The sequence below is a fragment of the Haliotis rubra genome, unplaced genomic scaffold, assembly GCF_003918875.1.
Source record: "Haliotis rubra isolate DU_JTF1 unplaced genomic scaffold, ASM391887v1 Scf138, whole genome shotgun sequence".
NCBI lineage: Eukaryota > Metazoa > Mollusca > Gastropoda > Lepetellida > Haliotidae > Haliotis > Haliotis rubra.
The window spans coordinates 494638-508928 of NW_025765314.1; the positions used below are offsets into that span (position 1 = coordinate 494638).

A 14291-nucleotide genomic window follows, 5' to 3' on the forward strand; every position below is an offset into this window, starting at 1 on the left:
ATATCTAAAGTATAAAGTAGATACAAAACGATGTCTAGAGGAATGTGTCCCTCCTGTGGAGGATCTTCAGTAAGTAAGAGCTGTTACTCCATCGATAACATCAAGAACGTTGACTGAATTACAATGTTGTCATGAGGACTTTTTATGTCATTGACATATTCTGTCAGGAATGTCTTGTACCAAGAAATGCGCCAAAAGAGAAGAAGGACCTGTTTCTTTCCGAATCGGTTTAGTCAGTGCATGGTGATGTCATAGAATGCACGAACTGTAAACAGGGGGAACAGCACTGGAATAAACTGTTGCTGTCCCAGCTGGCGGTTATCCAAAGTGACGACTACATAAACAGATATTAGTTGTCATGTTGGCAATGCCTGAAATAACCTACCCAACCATCACTACATTACTTTTGATTGAAGAACTTGCTATATGTGACACCAAGTAATGTCACATGTCAGGCAATATGTTAACTGAGGAAGAAGTCTGCAAAACAAACTATCAACTATTAACATCCGACTGGATTATAAAACCTGAAGAAGGTCCATTCCACATTCCAAAGTTCCAAAAACAAATCCGTACACAGAGGTCTATTACTATTTCCATCAATGTATCACCAAAGCCCTGTCTCAAAGATTAATCATTATCCTTGTTACAAGGAGGATAAAGACTTTATATTCACAGAAAGTTCCAGAAAAGAACCAGTTCAATTCTGTCGCAAAATGTGATAGTTCAACTTTGAATTGTACAATTGTTTTCAAGTAAGAGTTTTCAGTGAATATGGGCAGTCTTTTAGTGGCTTTATTAAGTGGAATGAATAGCCATCAATAGGAATTCTTTACTGTAACGGGATGTTGTCAAGACACAACATTTACTGAATAATAAGAAGTTCCCAAAGATGTTTTTACTACCATTGATCGCTGTCATCAGAATAGTTTCTTTAAAACATAAACATGTCCTGAAATACCATGGTCTCCAGAAAGGCGTATTACTAAAACCATTGCTAAAGCAAAACATGTTTCAGAGATGTATAATTATTATCAACGAAAGTCACATTTGTGATGTTTCCTACCTTCTGTGTGAACTGTGTCTGGAAGAAGTCGATGTATTTGGCGAAGTAGAGGGCGTTCTTCCTGCTCTTGCCTATCATGTAGGTGTACAGTATTTCATAGGCCTCCTTGAAGATCTGGATGAGGTTGGACTCGTCATGCACACCATCTAGCGGACACTGGAGGGTTCGAACCAGCAGGTCGATCACCTGTTGAAAAAGGTAAGGTAATTGTTATGCAAACACACTTTACACGTATAACGACTTCAAACACAATAACCTGATAATTTAATAATGTTATACTGCTGATTCAGTATAACTAACTATGTTATTTACCTGGGTGCCGTTGTACAAAGCGATCTTAGTGCTAAGGTGACCGTAACTCCCATACCTTAACATAGACTTAAGGTAGTCTCAGAACTAAGGTTGTTTTGTACAATGGAACCCTGAGGTTATTAGGTGTTAAACGTGTACATATCAGTATCAGCTACAAGACTGCAAGTGACCCTTCCAGAACAATGTTCAAAGGTGAGTGAAGTTTGTCTGACACCACTCGGAAGCAGCCTGTCAGTTATAGTGTGTTATGTAATGCGTGAGGAAAACCCCATGGTGGCACAATTGACGAACACAGGTTTCTGTTCTGGAAGACATAAAATGGTTAGATTTTAGGATTCAAACAATTCGTTTGAAAGTCGTTGATCAAGAATATTACAACAGACATTAAAACGTGAATACAAGTAACTGACCCAATATAATCATACATGTAACATACACAACATACTGATAAATAGTACTGACTGATACAAATACTGTAGAATATCAGATAGAATCTAAGATTGGTTTCTGTTTCGGGAACCATTGAACTATGCTGTGCACACACATACGTATTTTTCAAGGGAACACTGTATATATGTAAATATACTTACTCTGAGATTTCTCATGAGTTTCTGTCTTCCTTTACTCGTCACCCCTTTCACATACATGAACTTCCTTAGTTCCTCCATGGCCTGAAATATACACATTGTAATGACAGGTACAGGTATTGTAACATTGTAATAGTTGTAATAGTCCTGGGTAGAAAAAACATCTTGTCCCAAATGTGATAATCTCTACAACACAGAAAAAGGAGGCCCAAGCAAATAAAAGTTGGATGCCCCTTTTATTTATTCACTCCGGAATATTATGAGATCATGGCCCTGCTTTCTTTATTCCACTGCAAATTAAGTTAATTTCAAAGCAGTTGAACGTAAACCATTCCTTAAAGTTTGTGTTCATTAAGTGCAATTAACTTTGCTGAATGACATACTGGTGAAGTAAAACGATGCTGTTGTTATCACATAGGGTGTGATGGTGCCAATTCTGAGGTAGTGGCGAGCTGAGATGATAAACAGCGTCATCGATAAAAAATATGAAGATTCATTGATCTGTGCCTGTTACTGCGGTTGAGAAATAACATATTTCTCCTGACCGTAGGACAACATGGCCGCAGTATGTGTTGACAGCAAATGCAATTTATGTCAGTTGAGGTGAGAGGACAACTACTTACTGTAAGGACTGTGTGGGTCTTCTTGGAGTTCAACAGGTGACCCTCTTCTCTCTGAAACACGGGGGAGATACAGCTCAGTATCATGCTTAGAGTGACACGTTATATGTTCATAAACACACACACACACACACACACACACACACACACACAAACAAATGTGTTAATCATCCTGTATATATACATTCACCAACATTCATCAAACAATGCACTTATTTGACAACACCCCCCCACCCCCCACCCCAAAACTAAAAAGCACACATGCACACACCTATAGGATTACATGAGGCTGTTGCGGGATTCTGTTCGTCATGTAGAACTGGACTGCTAATGACAAATACGACACAAAACGTTCCGTTCTGTTAATATTGCTTATATTTGCTTTCTGCATTGAGAAATTAAAAACTTTAAGAACTGCAATAACCAGTTTCCATCGTCTCCATCATTCGTGACAGGATAGGTCTTTTTTACGTGTGCTGAGGTTACCATAACGCAAGGTAAATACAATACCATTGTCTCAGGCGTCTACGATCATTTTATGCATGGCCAATTGAAAAACAACAAAGACAGTATATTTTGTACGTGACTGTCTTAAAAACAACTTTTCTCGGGAATGGTTTTTAGTTTCCTTTGATGCCAAACATGGAATGACAAATACAACATTTATACTCATAACAGTATGGGCATGTTGAATAATGTTGTCATATTGAATAATGTTGTCATACAGTATGTCGGATATGCAATAGTTTCAACCTCTAAACATACCGTTCTACCGGATACCATTTCAACAACGTGGAATCGAGAACTGGATTGCCCACTATGACTGAGTGTTTGACCTCTCATTTGACCTCACGTACATCATCACTAGCATGTAACATTAAGGCTAGATCTAATCTGTTATTACTCCGACATTCTGAAATGCCATGCAGATTTTTCAGGATAGCAATGGCATTAGAATCGGTGTCTTATTTGCCCTTTCTTTGTGAAAAAGTCGCGTCCACATTTCGTGAGCAATTCGGACTAAGTTGTCCGGAAACGCGAGGCGGTATCAACTGATCACCGACTGTCGTGAAATAGAATGAAATCGATCATTTCCGTTAATACTGGCCGTGATATTAACAAACACAGTCATGATTTGCAAATATTTATTGCCTTGGGCGCAATGTCAGGTAATCAATATACGGATGCATAATTAAATGATGAAATCAGAAACAATTTCCATTAATTATACAAGAAACAGACTAAAGTACAAACTGTTTGGGGCGTTTGCAAGAAAGCATCACTGATAATCTCTTGTGTTCCTTCTTGAAAAACTCTTAAAAACGTATGTAGCAATTTGATAGTCATCCGTCGTACATTACTGATCTGGTGGAAAGTATCTTCTTTGAAGAGAAACAGAGAAAGTGGATGATTCATTTCCACTACAAAGAACATTTCCTCGTCAGTGGAACGACATTGATGTATTTCCCCGTTCAGGTCAGCAGCTCAGTCTGTTCTACATCCATAGATAAGTGGGATATAAGACAGTGCTGCATACGGTTGAAGGTTTTTATGCAGTGAGACTGATCGTTCAAACTCCGAAGGAACAGTTTACAGGGCTGATCAAGTTATGGTCTGATAAAATTATATCGGAATGTATTTACGCGGAGGAACACTGCAACTTGTGAGATAAAACTGAAATGACGTGGTTACATTCTGTCTGCTTTATCATTACACGTAAGGTGCACATATACATCTGCAGCAATGGGTGTTTGTACTGAACGTTGAAATGCGCCCATTTCTGGTGTCCCCCGCCGTGATGTTGCTGGAATATTGCTAAAAGCGGCGTAAAACCAAACTCAGCCAGTGAAATGCCCGATGCAAACAACACTGGAATAATGATTTAATTACTTCAACGCTATGAAGTAAAAAATGTTCGAAGTATAATATTCGGTTGTAAAACAGGTAAGACCACAAAAAGCGACGTACATTCGGAAAAATGTGCTTGTACAACAGAGCAAGTATGCATATGTGGTTGTATGCACGGACCGATGTTCTGTAACCTGCTGTAAAGATAATACTTTACACCCCTGTAGCAATCAACTCAATACCAGCGGTGACCCCAATTCTATATCAACACGTACTGCCCCATACATCTTGAATAACCACTCGTTCTATACATTGAGAGTAACATCACTCTTGTATACACCCGGCGTTAGACCAACGATCGATATATACCCGTGGTAAGCAGTAGGACCACTGGTCCACACAGCCGTAGTACAATGAAAGTTTTGAACACCCTGAGTAACACCAATGTGTTCCCGTAGTAGGACCAGTGTTCTAGTCTTAGATAAAAACCGATGTTCTGTATTTCAAATACTACACTATTCTAATAAGGAAACTCTAGTACAAATACCGCTTTGTGTGCAGAAACTCACGTCTTTAATGAGACTGTGGAGGAACGGCACCATGCCGCCGACGTAGTTGAAGTCGTCCACGTACTGTTGCTCCACCCACTGTATGGTGAAGGCGTCGTCGTACATGCTCTCCCCACTGGCGGCAACCTGCAGGACACGATACACATAGGGTCAAGATGGGATGGGAACACTAAGAAAATAGTTTTTCAAAATCCTTAAATGCGAAAGATTGAACCAAAATAAACATTGTTTCCAATGGTTTCCAGGTTTCAAATGCATTTGTCACAAAGCAAAGGCAAAGGACAAGACATCTCGGGATTTGGTCATATACTCATGCCAATAATGGTTGTCACCCCCCCTCTCCCCCACACACCCCCTCTCCAATTAAAAAAATTGAAGTGGGTGACAACCATTATTGGCATGAGTATATTTCATGAATTGTATAGACTAAGTGGATAATAGTTCATTCTGGAAACATAACCGCCTCTAAGGGCCATCCCAACAACCCTGTCATTAGGTCAAGTGCCATCATGGCATTATACCTGCCATGTGCCTTTGCACACTCTTTTCTGAAAGTGGTTATGTGCCATGGGTCCATGTTATGTTACACCAGTTGCCTTACTGTCAAGTCTTGTTGTTCGTCAAGGTAAATTTCTGCCATGTTATCAACTATTGATTTCAAGTTTTCCTATCTCCTAGTTGATTTGTGTACAGGTAAACACGTTGTTGTAGGGCCTATATTATCTTACAAAGGCCCTCAAAATGGTATAGGTGAATACATTGCAATCCTTTCTATTGCTGGTGAATACATTGCAATCTTTTCTGTTGCTGGTGAATTCATTGCAATCCTTACTATTGCTGGTGGACATACAGATATTATATCTAACTGCTGACCTGTCGGACTTGAGCCGTGTCCCAGCGGAGCCCCCGCATGCTCTGATCCTGCGATTCGTCCACCTGGCGGAACTGCTTCCTGATGTAGTCTTCATCTGGAACATCACGACAGTAAACACTTCATTCTTCAGTCACAACTTAATTCGTTTTCTGTGACATGGAAAGGGGAGTAAACTTGACTGCAACGGGAAATTGATCAGACCGAAAAGAATGGTTTTATGCTTTAATTGTGACGCTAGTTTTCCAAACGGGGTAAGACTAACCCAATACTGAAGGCAGTACTACCGTGAGGTAAGGATAATAAGGTCACGATGCAGAAATCTTTGGAACATGACAGATCGGGAAGTCAAATGCATAATCAATCTACGCAGCAATAAATCTAAAAAACAAATATCTTAGTGCACATCCTGCAACAGTGACGCCTGTATAATATTTTGAAGACGTCCAAATTAATTTACTCGAGACAAAGTACATAGTCTGATAATGTTAGAAAACAAACAAAGAACTGCATGATTAATTGGGTGAAGATAAGCATACGATTCCTGGAGATGACGCGCTGAAATTGATTGTGCATGATAGCGTTCTGAAAGGACGCCCCAAATACAAATAGACAGACAGTTAAAGTTGAGAAACACATGACGGATCAGTTTGATCAATGACAAGTCGTGTACATATGTACAGTCTTCCCGTGACAGTTAAGTCTCTCCTTCAAAAACAGCCCATTACTCAGGTAGTTAATGTTTTGATAAAACACGTACACATTAAACGCAAAACAAACATTTCAACAAATGAAACAAAACGGTTATATTTTTTAAAAAGGTAACATTTACCATTAAATCAACCGCACGAAACAGCCTATGTTGAACAACTGTCAGACAATAATACAACCCGATCGTTATAGACGTGTCTGTGACTTCTTAACTGGCTCTTTTAAACAGAGTACCTAAGGAACTTTGTTAATTGAGACTAACACGTGTATTGGCTGGACCAATCAGCGTTAAGTACCGACCTTTGAGCGCGTGCAGCCAGAAGCCCGTGAGCACGTGCTCAATACGAGCATAACTCTCGAAATGGATCTCATCCCTCTCCTGAAACAGTGGGAATGACATGGTAATTGGTTACAATTGACTACCGTTCACTTTCTTGCCATATTCTTAATGGGCATAAATATTGGTAATTTACCATTTTGTTGAATACAGTCCAGTTTGGGGCATGTATGTTGGACGTAATAGCATCAATTCAAAGGAAAATGAGGGTAGGATGGAAACGCTTCCAGTCTGCAACAATTGTCGGAAATGAAAACTATTCGTGTGGAAAAAATCGATTTCTATAAACGATCAGATTTCTTCAGACATTTCCGACTTTTTTCTAAGGACAATGAATATGATAACTGTGTATTGTGTAGAGTTTTGTCAATAGAAAAATATACTGGTAGCGTATGAAGGTTTCCCTAATTGACTCTACGGCCAATGTAACACCGCTGCTAGCAAATGACATTCGGACAAGGATTGTGATAAATACATCTTCCTCGAACAAAAACGTAATCATTGTTTCTGATAAATGATTACTGGGGTATATAAATAAACTAGCATGTTTTGAAATGATTTACACTAAGTCAATATGCAGCTCGTAACGATGATTATGGACCTGTATTGGGACATAGGCTTCTAGGCTATTGACACCATAAATCCCAAGAAAAATTGGCTTCTGTTGCACCCACGTTATTAAGGGTGAGTGAGTTGGGTTTGATTCCATACATGTTTATACACTGATATACAGCACTACAACATGCCAATACATGTACACTGCTTCCTTGGTCCTGTGGTTCGAGTGAACGTTGGTGGTTTGCATGATTCGGAAAGACACTAACAGATGGTACTTTCAGAAAGTGGTCGAATGTAACATATATTTGGGACCAGACTTACTCAGTAAAATACATATTCCAGAAAGTTTAGTGTTAGATAGGATAGGATTCAACCCACAGGCAAAAAAACTCCCCAGCACACAAAGTCAGCGATCTAACCCACTCAGCCACCACAGCCTCCGCAAAAAGTCTGACAACGGGTTGCCTACACCACGTAATTTTGTGTAAAATATAAATTGGCACAGCTCCCATCTCCGAAAGTTGTGAATAAACAATTTCATTTAGAAAATGACCAAATGTATCATTTGTTATATTTGGGAATACATTTTCTTAAATAATTGTAATTCCAAACATAACGTATGCTTCATTTGACCAATTTCTATTGCGCCCGACATTTGTCGGGAGGACCACTAGAACAACACACATAGATACACGCAACGTCACTGTACATCACTGAACGTCACTGTACGTCCCTGTACGTCAATGTACGTCACTGTACAAGAACAAGAACAGTGAAAGCGACGATACCCAATTGTATTTCACCACATCGTAATCTAGTTGTTTGTTTGTTGTTTAACGCCGCACCCAGCAATATCCTAGCTATGTGGCGGCGGTCTGTAAATAATCGAGTCTGGACCAGACAATCCAGTGATCAACATCATGAGCATCGATCTACGCAACTGGAATATCATGACCTGTGGAAACCAAACCAGCTTGTCTTACCACCTGATCCCACGTAAGCTTGTGTTATCGTTAGTGGTGAACTGGTGCCGACAAACCAGTCAGGTCGGATCCCGGATTCGAAACACATGTACGCTAAGGGTCACGAATAAGTGCTACTAATAAAAAAGGACATCTTACACTGAGGACGGAGTGTAGCCTGAACACTGTACGAGGATCTTCGTTGTCCTCTATGAGGGAGATCTCACGGTTGCCGTCGATGCAGAGGTAGCGTCGTGTCGTCATGTGCCGCAGTCGTATCTGCTGTTCCCACCGTATCACTTCACCTACAAGACAAGCGTTATGTCAGAGGGCGAATGCGCACTCACACAATGATGAAGTGATATGAATCATTACTACCATTACTCACAAAACACTGTCAACACAACAACATTGTTTCCGAAGTAAAGTGACTTGAACTGGACAATAGAATTCAAAGACTCATTCCATAATATAACTTACAATTTAGTGAAAAACATATTTTTTTCATTTTTTAAAAACTGCCCCACCCCCTCTCTTATGGGCTGTGGTCCACAATGAGAAACACATAAAACCACGGATATCTAAGACACCGGCTGACAGACTGTAAGTCAGGCACTTCATCTGTTCGCATAACGCTATTGGAAGAAGAACACAACGGGACTAAAATATACTGACACTAAGTGGAGCCATCCTAATAGAAAAAATGTCAATATTATACTTTTATGTTACCATTCTCCCGTTCTTAAGATATACAGTTTGTTGGCGATTGTGCAGTTTATTATGATTGTGTTGGTGTATTGTGGGAGAACACTGAGGCAGTGTTTCAGGCTTCAGGCGATATAGCATTCAGTTGTAATAATATGTCAGATCAAAGTCTTCAACAGAACACCATACCTATAGAATTCGTAAGAAAACGATGTTCTCGCCACATTATATCCCGACAGCCTGCATCAGCTCGGCCAATAAACAACATTTAATCTGCACTTGTCAATCTGTGTACGTATCCTGTTGGGTTTGTTCTACCCAGTCACTACGTTTTATTACTGGCCAAATTAGAAAGGAAGTATTTGATAATCAATCGTAATTACTTGGCTTGATTTATACATTAGCTCGCGAACTGATGGTTCCTTTGTTCCCAGTGTTGGAACAAAGACACAAACAAGATGTGGTGAAAGGATATTCAAGTTCATGTAATGGTCCGACACCAAACAATTCACTACTGTTGTTTCTCATTGTTGTTCAGCGCGTTTATGCTCGAGTCTACATGCACGGATATTGAACAAATTATTGTTACAGTATCTCTGAGAAATTGTTCTTATCATTATAGAAACCATCAATGTACCACTGTTCCCAATCGACATATCAAGACAATGTTTCCTCATGAACTTACCATTGCCCCAACCATTTCTGCCATCTTATCACTGAGAGACCTACTGTTGTCCTTGACGAGAGTGAAGCGCCTGATCCACCTTAACTGACAACTATAAGAAACATTCCCGTCATCTTATCACTGAGAGACCTACTGCTGTCATCTTGACAAGAGTGAAGCGCCTGATCCACCTTAACTTACAACAATAACAAACATTCCCCGTCATCTTCCTGTGAAGCATCTGGTAGTGACAAGTACTGCCGACACCTTCCCACTGACCAAAATATCCCTACCGTCAAAGGAGGGGGCTTTTCCCACAAATAACCATTGCAGTGAGTGAGTTTAGTTTTACGCCGCACTCAGCCATTTTCCAGCTTTATGGCGGCGGTCTGTAAATAATCGAGTCTGGACCAGACAACCCAGATCTTCATGGGAAATAACCATTGGAGCACTTGATCCAGCTGATCTTACTACTTTAACAAAATGTTCCCAATCAACTTGCCATTGAAAACTGTTGCCGTTGTAGTACCTTTTAGAAAACTGTCTCTACCATTTTCCCATTGAGCAGCTGTTCCCATCATCTTGCCATTGAGACAACTGTCGTCACATCTTACCATTGACACAAATGTCGTCACAATCATACAATTGAGACAACTGTCATCACATCTTACCATTGAGACAACTGTCGTCACAATCATACAATTGAGACAACTGCCGTCACATCTTACCATTGAGACAACTGTCGTCACAATCATACAATTGAGACAACTGCCGTCACATCTTACCATTGAGACAACTGTCGTCACAATCATACAATTGAGACAACTGTCATCACATCTTACCATTGAGACAACTGTCGTCACCATCCTACAGTTGAGACAACTGTCGTCACCATCATACAATTGAGACAACTGTCGTCACCATCTTACCATTAAGACAACTGTCCCAATTGAGACAACTGCCACCATCTCTTACCATTGAGACAACTGTCGTCACCACAATCATACCATTGAGACAACTGTCACCATCTCCATTGAGACAACTGTCGTCACCATCTTACCATTGAGACAACTGTCGTCACCATCTTACCATTGAGACAACTGTCGTCACCATCTTACCATTAAGACAACTGTCCCACCATCTTACCATTGAGACAACTGTCCCCACCATCTTACCATTGAGACAACTGTCGTCACCATCTTACCATTGAGACAACTGTCCCCACCATCTTACCATTGAGACAACTGTCGTCACCATCTTACCATTGAGACAACTGTCGTCACCATCTTACCATTGAGACAACTGTCGTCACCATCTTACCATTGAGACAACTGTCCCCACCATCTTACCATTAAGACAACTGTCCCCACCATCTTACCATTGAGACAACTGTCCCCACCATCTTACCATTGAGACAACTGTCCCCACCATCTTACCATTGAGACAACTGTCCCCACCATCTTACCATTGAGACAACTGTCCCCACCATCTTACCATTGAGACAACTGTCCCCACCATCTTACCATTGAGACAACTGTCCCCACCATCTTACCATTGAGACAACTGTCCCCACCATCTTACCACTGAGACAACTGTCCCCACCATCTTACCATTGAGACAACTGTCCCCACCATCTTACCATTGAGACAACTGTCCCACCATCTTACCACTGAGACAACTGTCCCCACCATCTTACCACCACTGAGACAACTGTCAACTGTCACCATCATCTTACCATTGGGACAAGACTGTCCCACCATCTTACCACTTGAGACAACTGTCCCCACCATCTTACCACTTGAGACAACTGTCCCCACCATCTTACCATTGAGACAACTGTCCCCACCATCTTACCATTGAGACAACTGTCGTCACCATCTTACCATTGAGACAACTGTCCCCACCATCTTACCATCTTCCCACCTTACCATTGAGACAACTGTCCCCACCATCTTACCATTGAGACAACTGTCCCCACCATCTTACCATTGAGACAACTGTCCCCCATCTTACCATCTTACAACTGTCCCCACTATCTTATCATGAGACAACTGTCGTCAGACCATTGAGACAACTGTCCCCACCATCTTACCATGTCCCCACCATCTGAGACAACTGTCCATCATCTTACCATTGAGACAACTGTCCATCTTACCAGAGACAACTGTCCCACTTACCATCTTACCACCATCTTACCACTGAGACAACTGTCCCCATCTTACCATCTTACCATTAGCCATCTTACCACTGAGACAACTGTCGTCACCATCTTACCATTGAGACAACTGTCCCCACCATCTTACCACTGAGACAACTGTCGTCACCATCTTACCATTGAGACAACTGTCCCCACCATCTTACCACTGTGATGACAACTGTCACCATCTTACCATTGAGACAACTGTCCCACCATCTTACCATTGAGACAACTGTCGTCACCATCTTACCATTGAGACAACTGTCCCCACCATCTTACCATTGAGACAACTGTCCCCACCATCTTACCATTGAGACAACTGTCCCCACCATATCTTACTGTCCCCACCATCTTACCATTGAGACAACTGTCCCCACCATCTTACCATTGAGACAACTGTCCCCACCATCTTACCATTGAGACAACTGTCCCCACCATCTTACCATTGAGACAACTGTCCCCACCATCTTACCATTGAGACAACTGTCCCCACCATCTTACCATTGAGAGACAACTGTCCCCACCATCTTACCATTGAGACAACTGTCCCCACCATCTTACCATTGAGACAACTGTCCACCATCTTACCATTGAGACAACCATCTTACAACTGTCCATCTTACCATGAGACAACTGTCCCCACCATCTTACCATTGAGACAACTGTCCCCACCATCTTACCATTGAGACAACTGTCCCCACCATCTTACCACCCATCTTACCATTGAGACAACTGTCCCCACCATCCATCAGCTTACCCATTTACCACTGAGACAACTGTCCCCACCATCTTCCCACCACTTACATTGAGACAACTGTCCCCACCATCTTACATTGAGACAACTGTCCCCACCATCTTACCATGGAGACAACTGTCCCATCACCATCTGTACCATTTGAGACAACTGTCCCCACCATCTTACCATTGAGACAACTGTCCCCACCATCTTACCACTGAGACAACTGTCCCCACCATCTTACCATTGAGACAACTGTCCCCACCATCTTACCATTGAGACAACTGTCCCATCTTACCATTAAGACCCCATCTTACCATTACCATGGAGACAACTCTTACCACTGAGACAACTGTCCCCACCATCTTACCATTGAGACAACTGTCCCCACCATCTTACCATTGAGACAACTGTCCCCACCATCTTACCATTGAGACAACTGTCCCCACCATCTTACCATTGAGACAACTGTCCCTCCCACCATCTTACCATTGAGACAACTGTCCCCACCATCTTACCATTAAGACAACTGTCCAACCATCTTACCATTAAGACAACTGTCTTCCCCACCTTACCATGGAGACAACTGTCCCCACCATCTTACCATTGAGACAACTGTCCCCACCATCTTACCATTAAGACAACTGTCTTCCCCACCTTACCATTGAGACAACTGTCCCCACCATCTTACCATTGAGACAACTGTTTTCAGCCTCGATCTGCCAGAAGGTATTGCCCGAGGAGGGAGGCGAGAGTGTCCGAGGCTTATGCTGGTCCATCACTCTGATGCGGAAATGGACTGGAAGAATCACATCACACAACTTGCTGATTGTAATTCAAATAAATCAAGTGAGATACATATTCTGCAGGTAATGCTCGCTCATTACCTCGGACATTCTTCATTATAATACTTATTTTAAGGGTAAGTATAAGTATTTCCACCTTTTCGGTGATTGATATATCTAGACTACTACTGTGTTTGCATCATCTAGCCGACTTATATCTGTACCATCTTCCTCGTTCATCTTGCTGCTCTGACATGTGTAATAACCCTCGCACAAACACACTGAAATGAACCAGCATCCCAGACTCTTGCTACTATGGTAGCTGCTCGTGAAATTGACAAATTTTCACATTGATTCAGTTTGCTACGAAAATTGAATATTATTTGTTGCTGGAAAGTCCCATTTGTCATAGTCGTCTTGTCAATGAGGTCTTCATACAATGGTTTATACCACATGACCTTTGTGCCAAGGGTGCTTCCTTGAGATTACATTGTCAAACTTAACCAAAATAGAGGTTACATGCGCAGATTAAAGTGTCTAGAAACAATTCGGAGCATTGTAAAAACTAGTCTATAAATACATACCATCCTCGGTTACCTCTTCGCCAAATAATCCCTCGGCGACTAAATACGCCTCCAGTTCTTTGTGGAACAGGCGTATGGCACATCCTCCCTGTAATAAAGGAACAATACACGTGCAAATATGCTTTCACAGTTATAGTTTTAATTTAATTACAAATATTCTGTCTTTAATTCTTAAAGAA

At 41.3% G+C, this 14291-nt stretch overlaps 1 protein-coding gene across 1 annotated transcript in view; it reads right to left on the bottom strand.

The window, feature by feature from the left end:
* Nucleotides 1-14291, bottom strand: part of LOC124268403 (inositol 1,4,5-trisphosphate receptor type 3-like) — a 162395-nt gene that overhangs the window by 59127 nt on the left and 88977 nt on the right. The window contains 9 exon segments of the mRNA XM_046703374.1: nt 1067-1252; nt 1969-2049; nt 2589-2639; nt 5003-5128; nt 5876-5970; nt 6885-6963; nt 8601-8746; nt 13435-13542; nt 14113-14200. Of these exon segments, the coding sequence (XP_046559330.1) occupies nt 1067-1252; nt 1969-2049; nt 2589-2639; nt 5003-5128; nt 5876-5970; nt 6885-6963; nt 8601-8746; nt 13435-13542; nt 14113-14200 (960 nt within the window).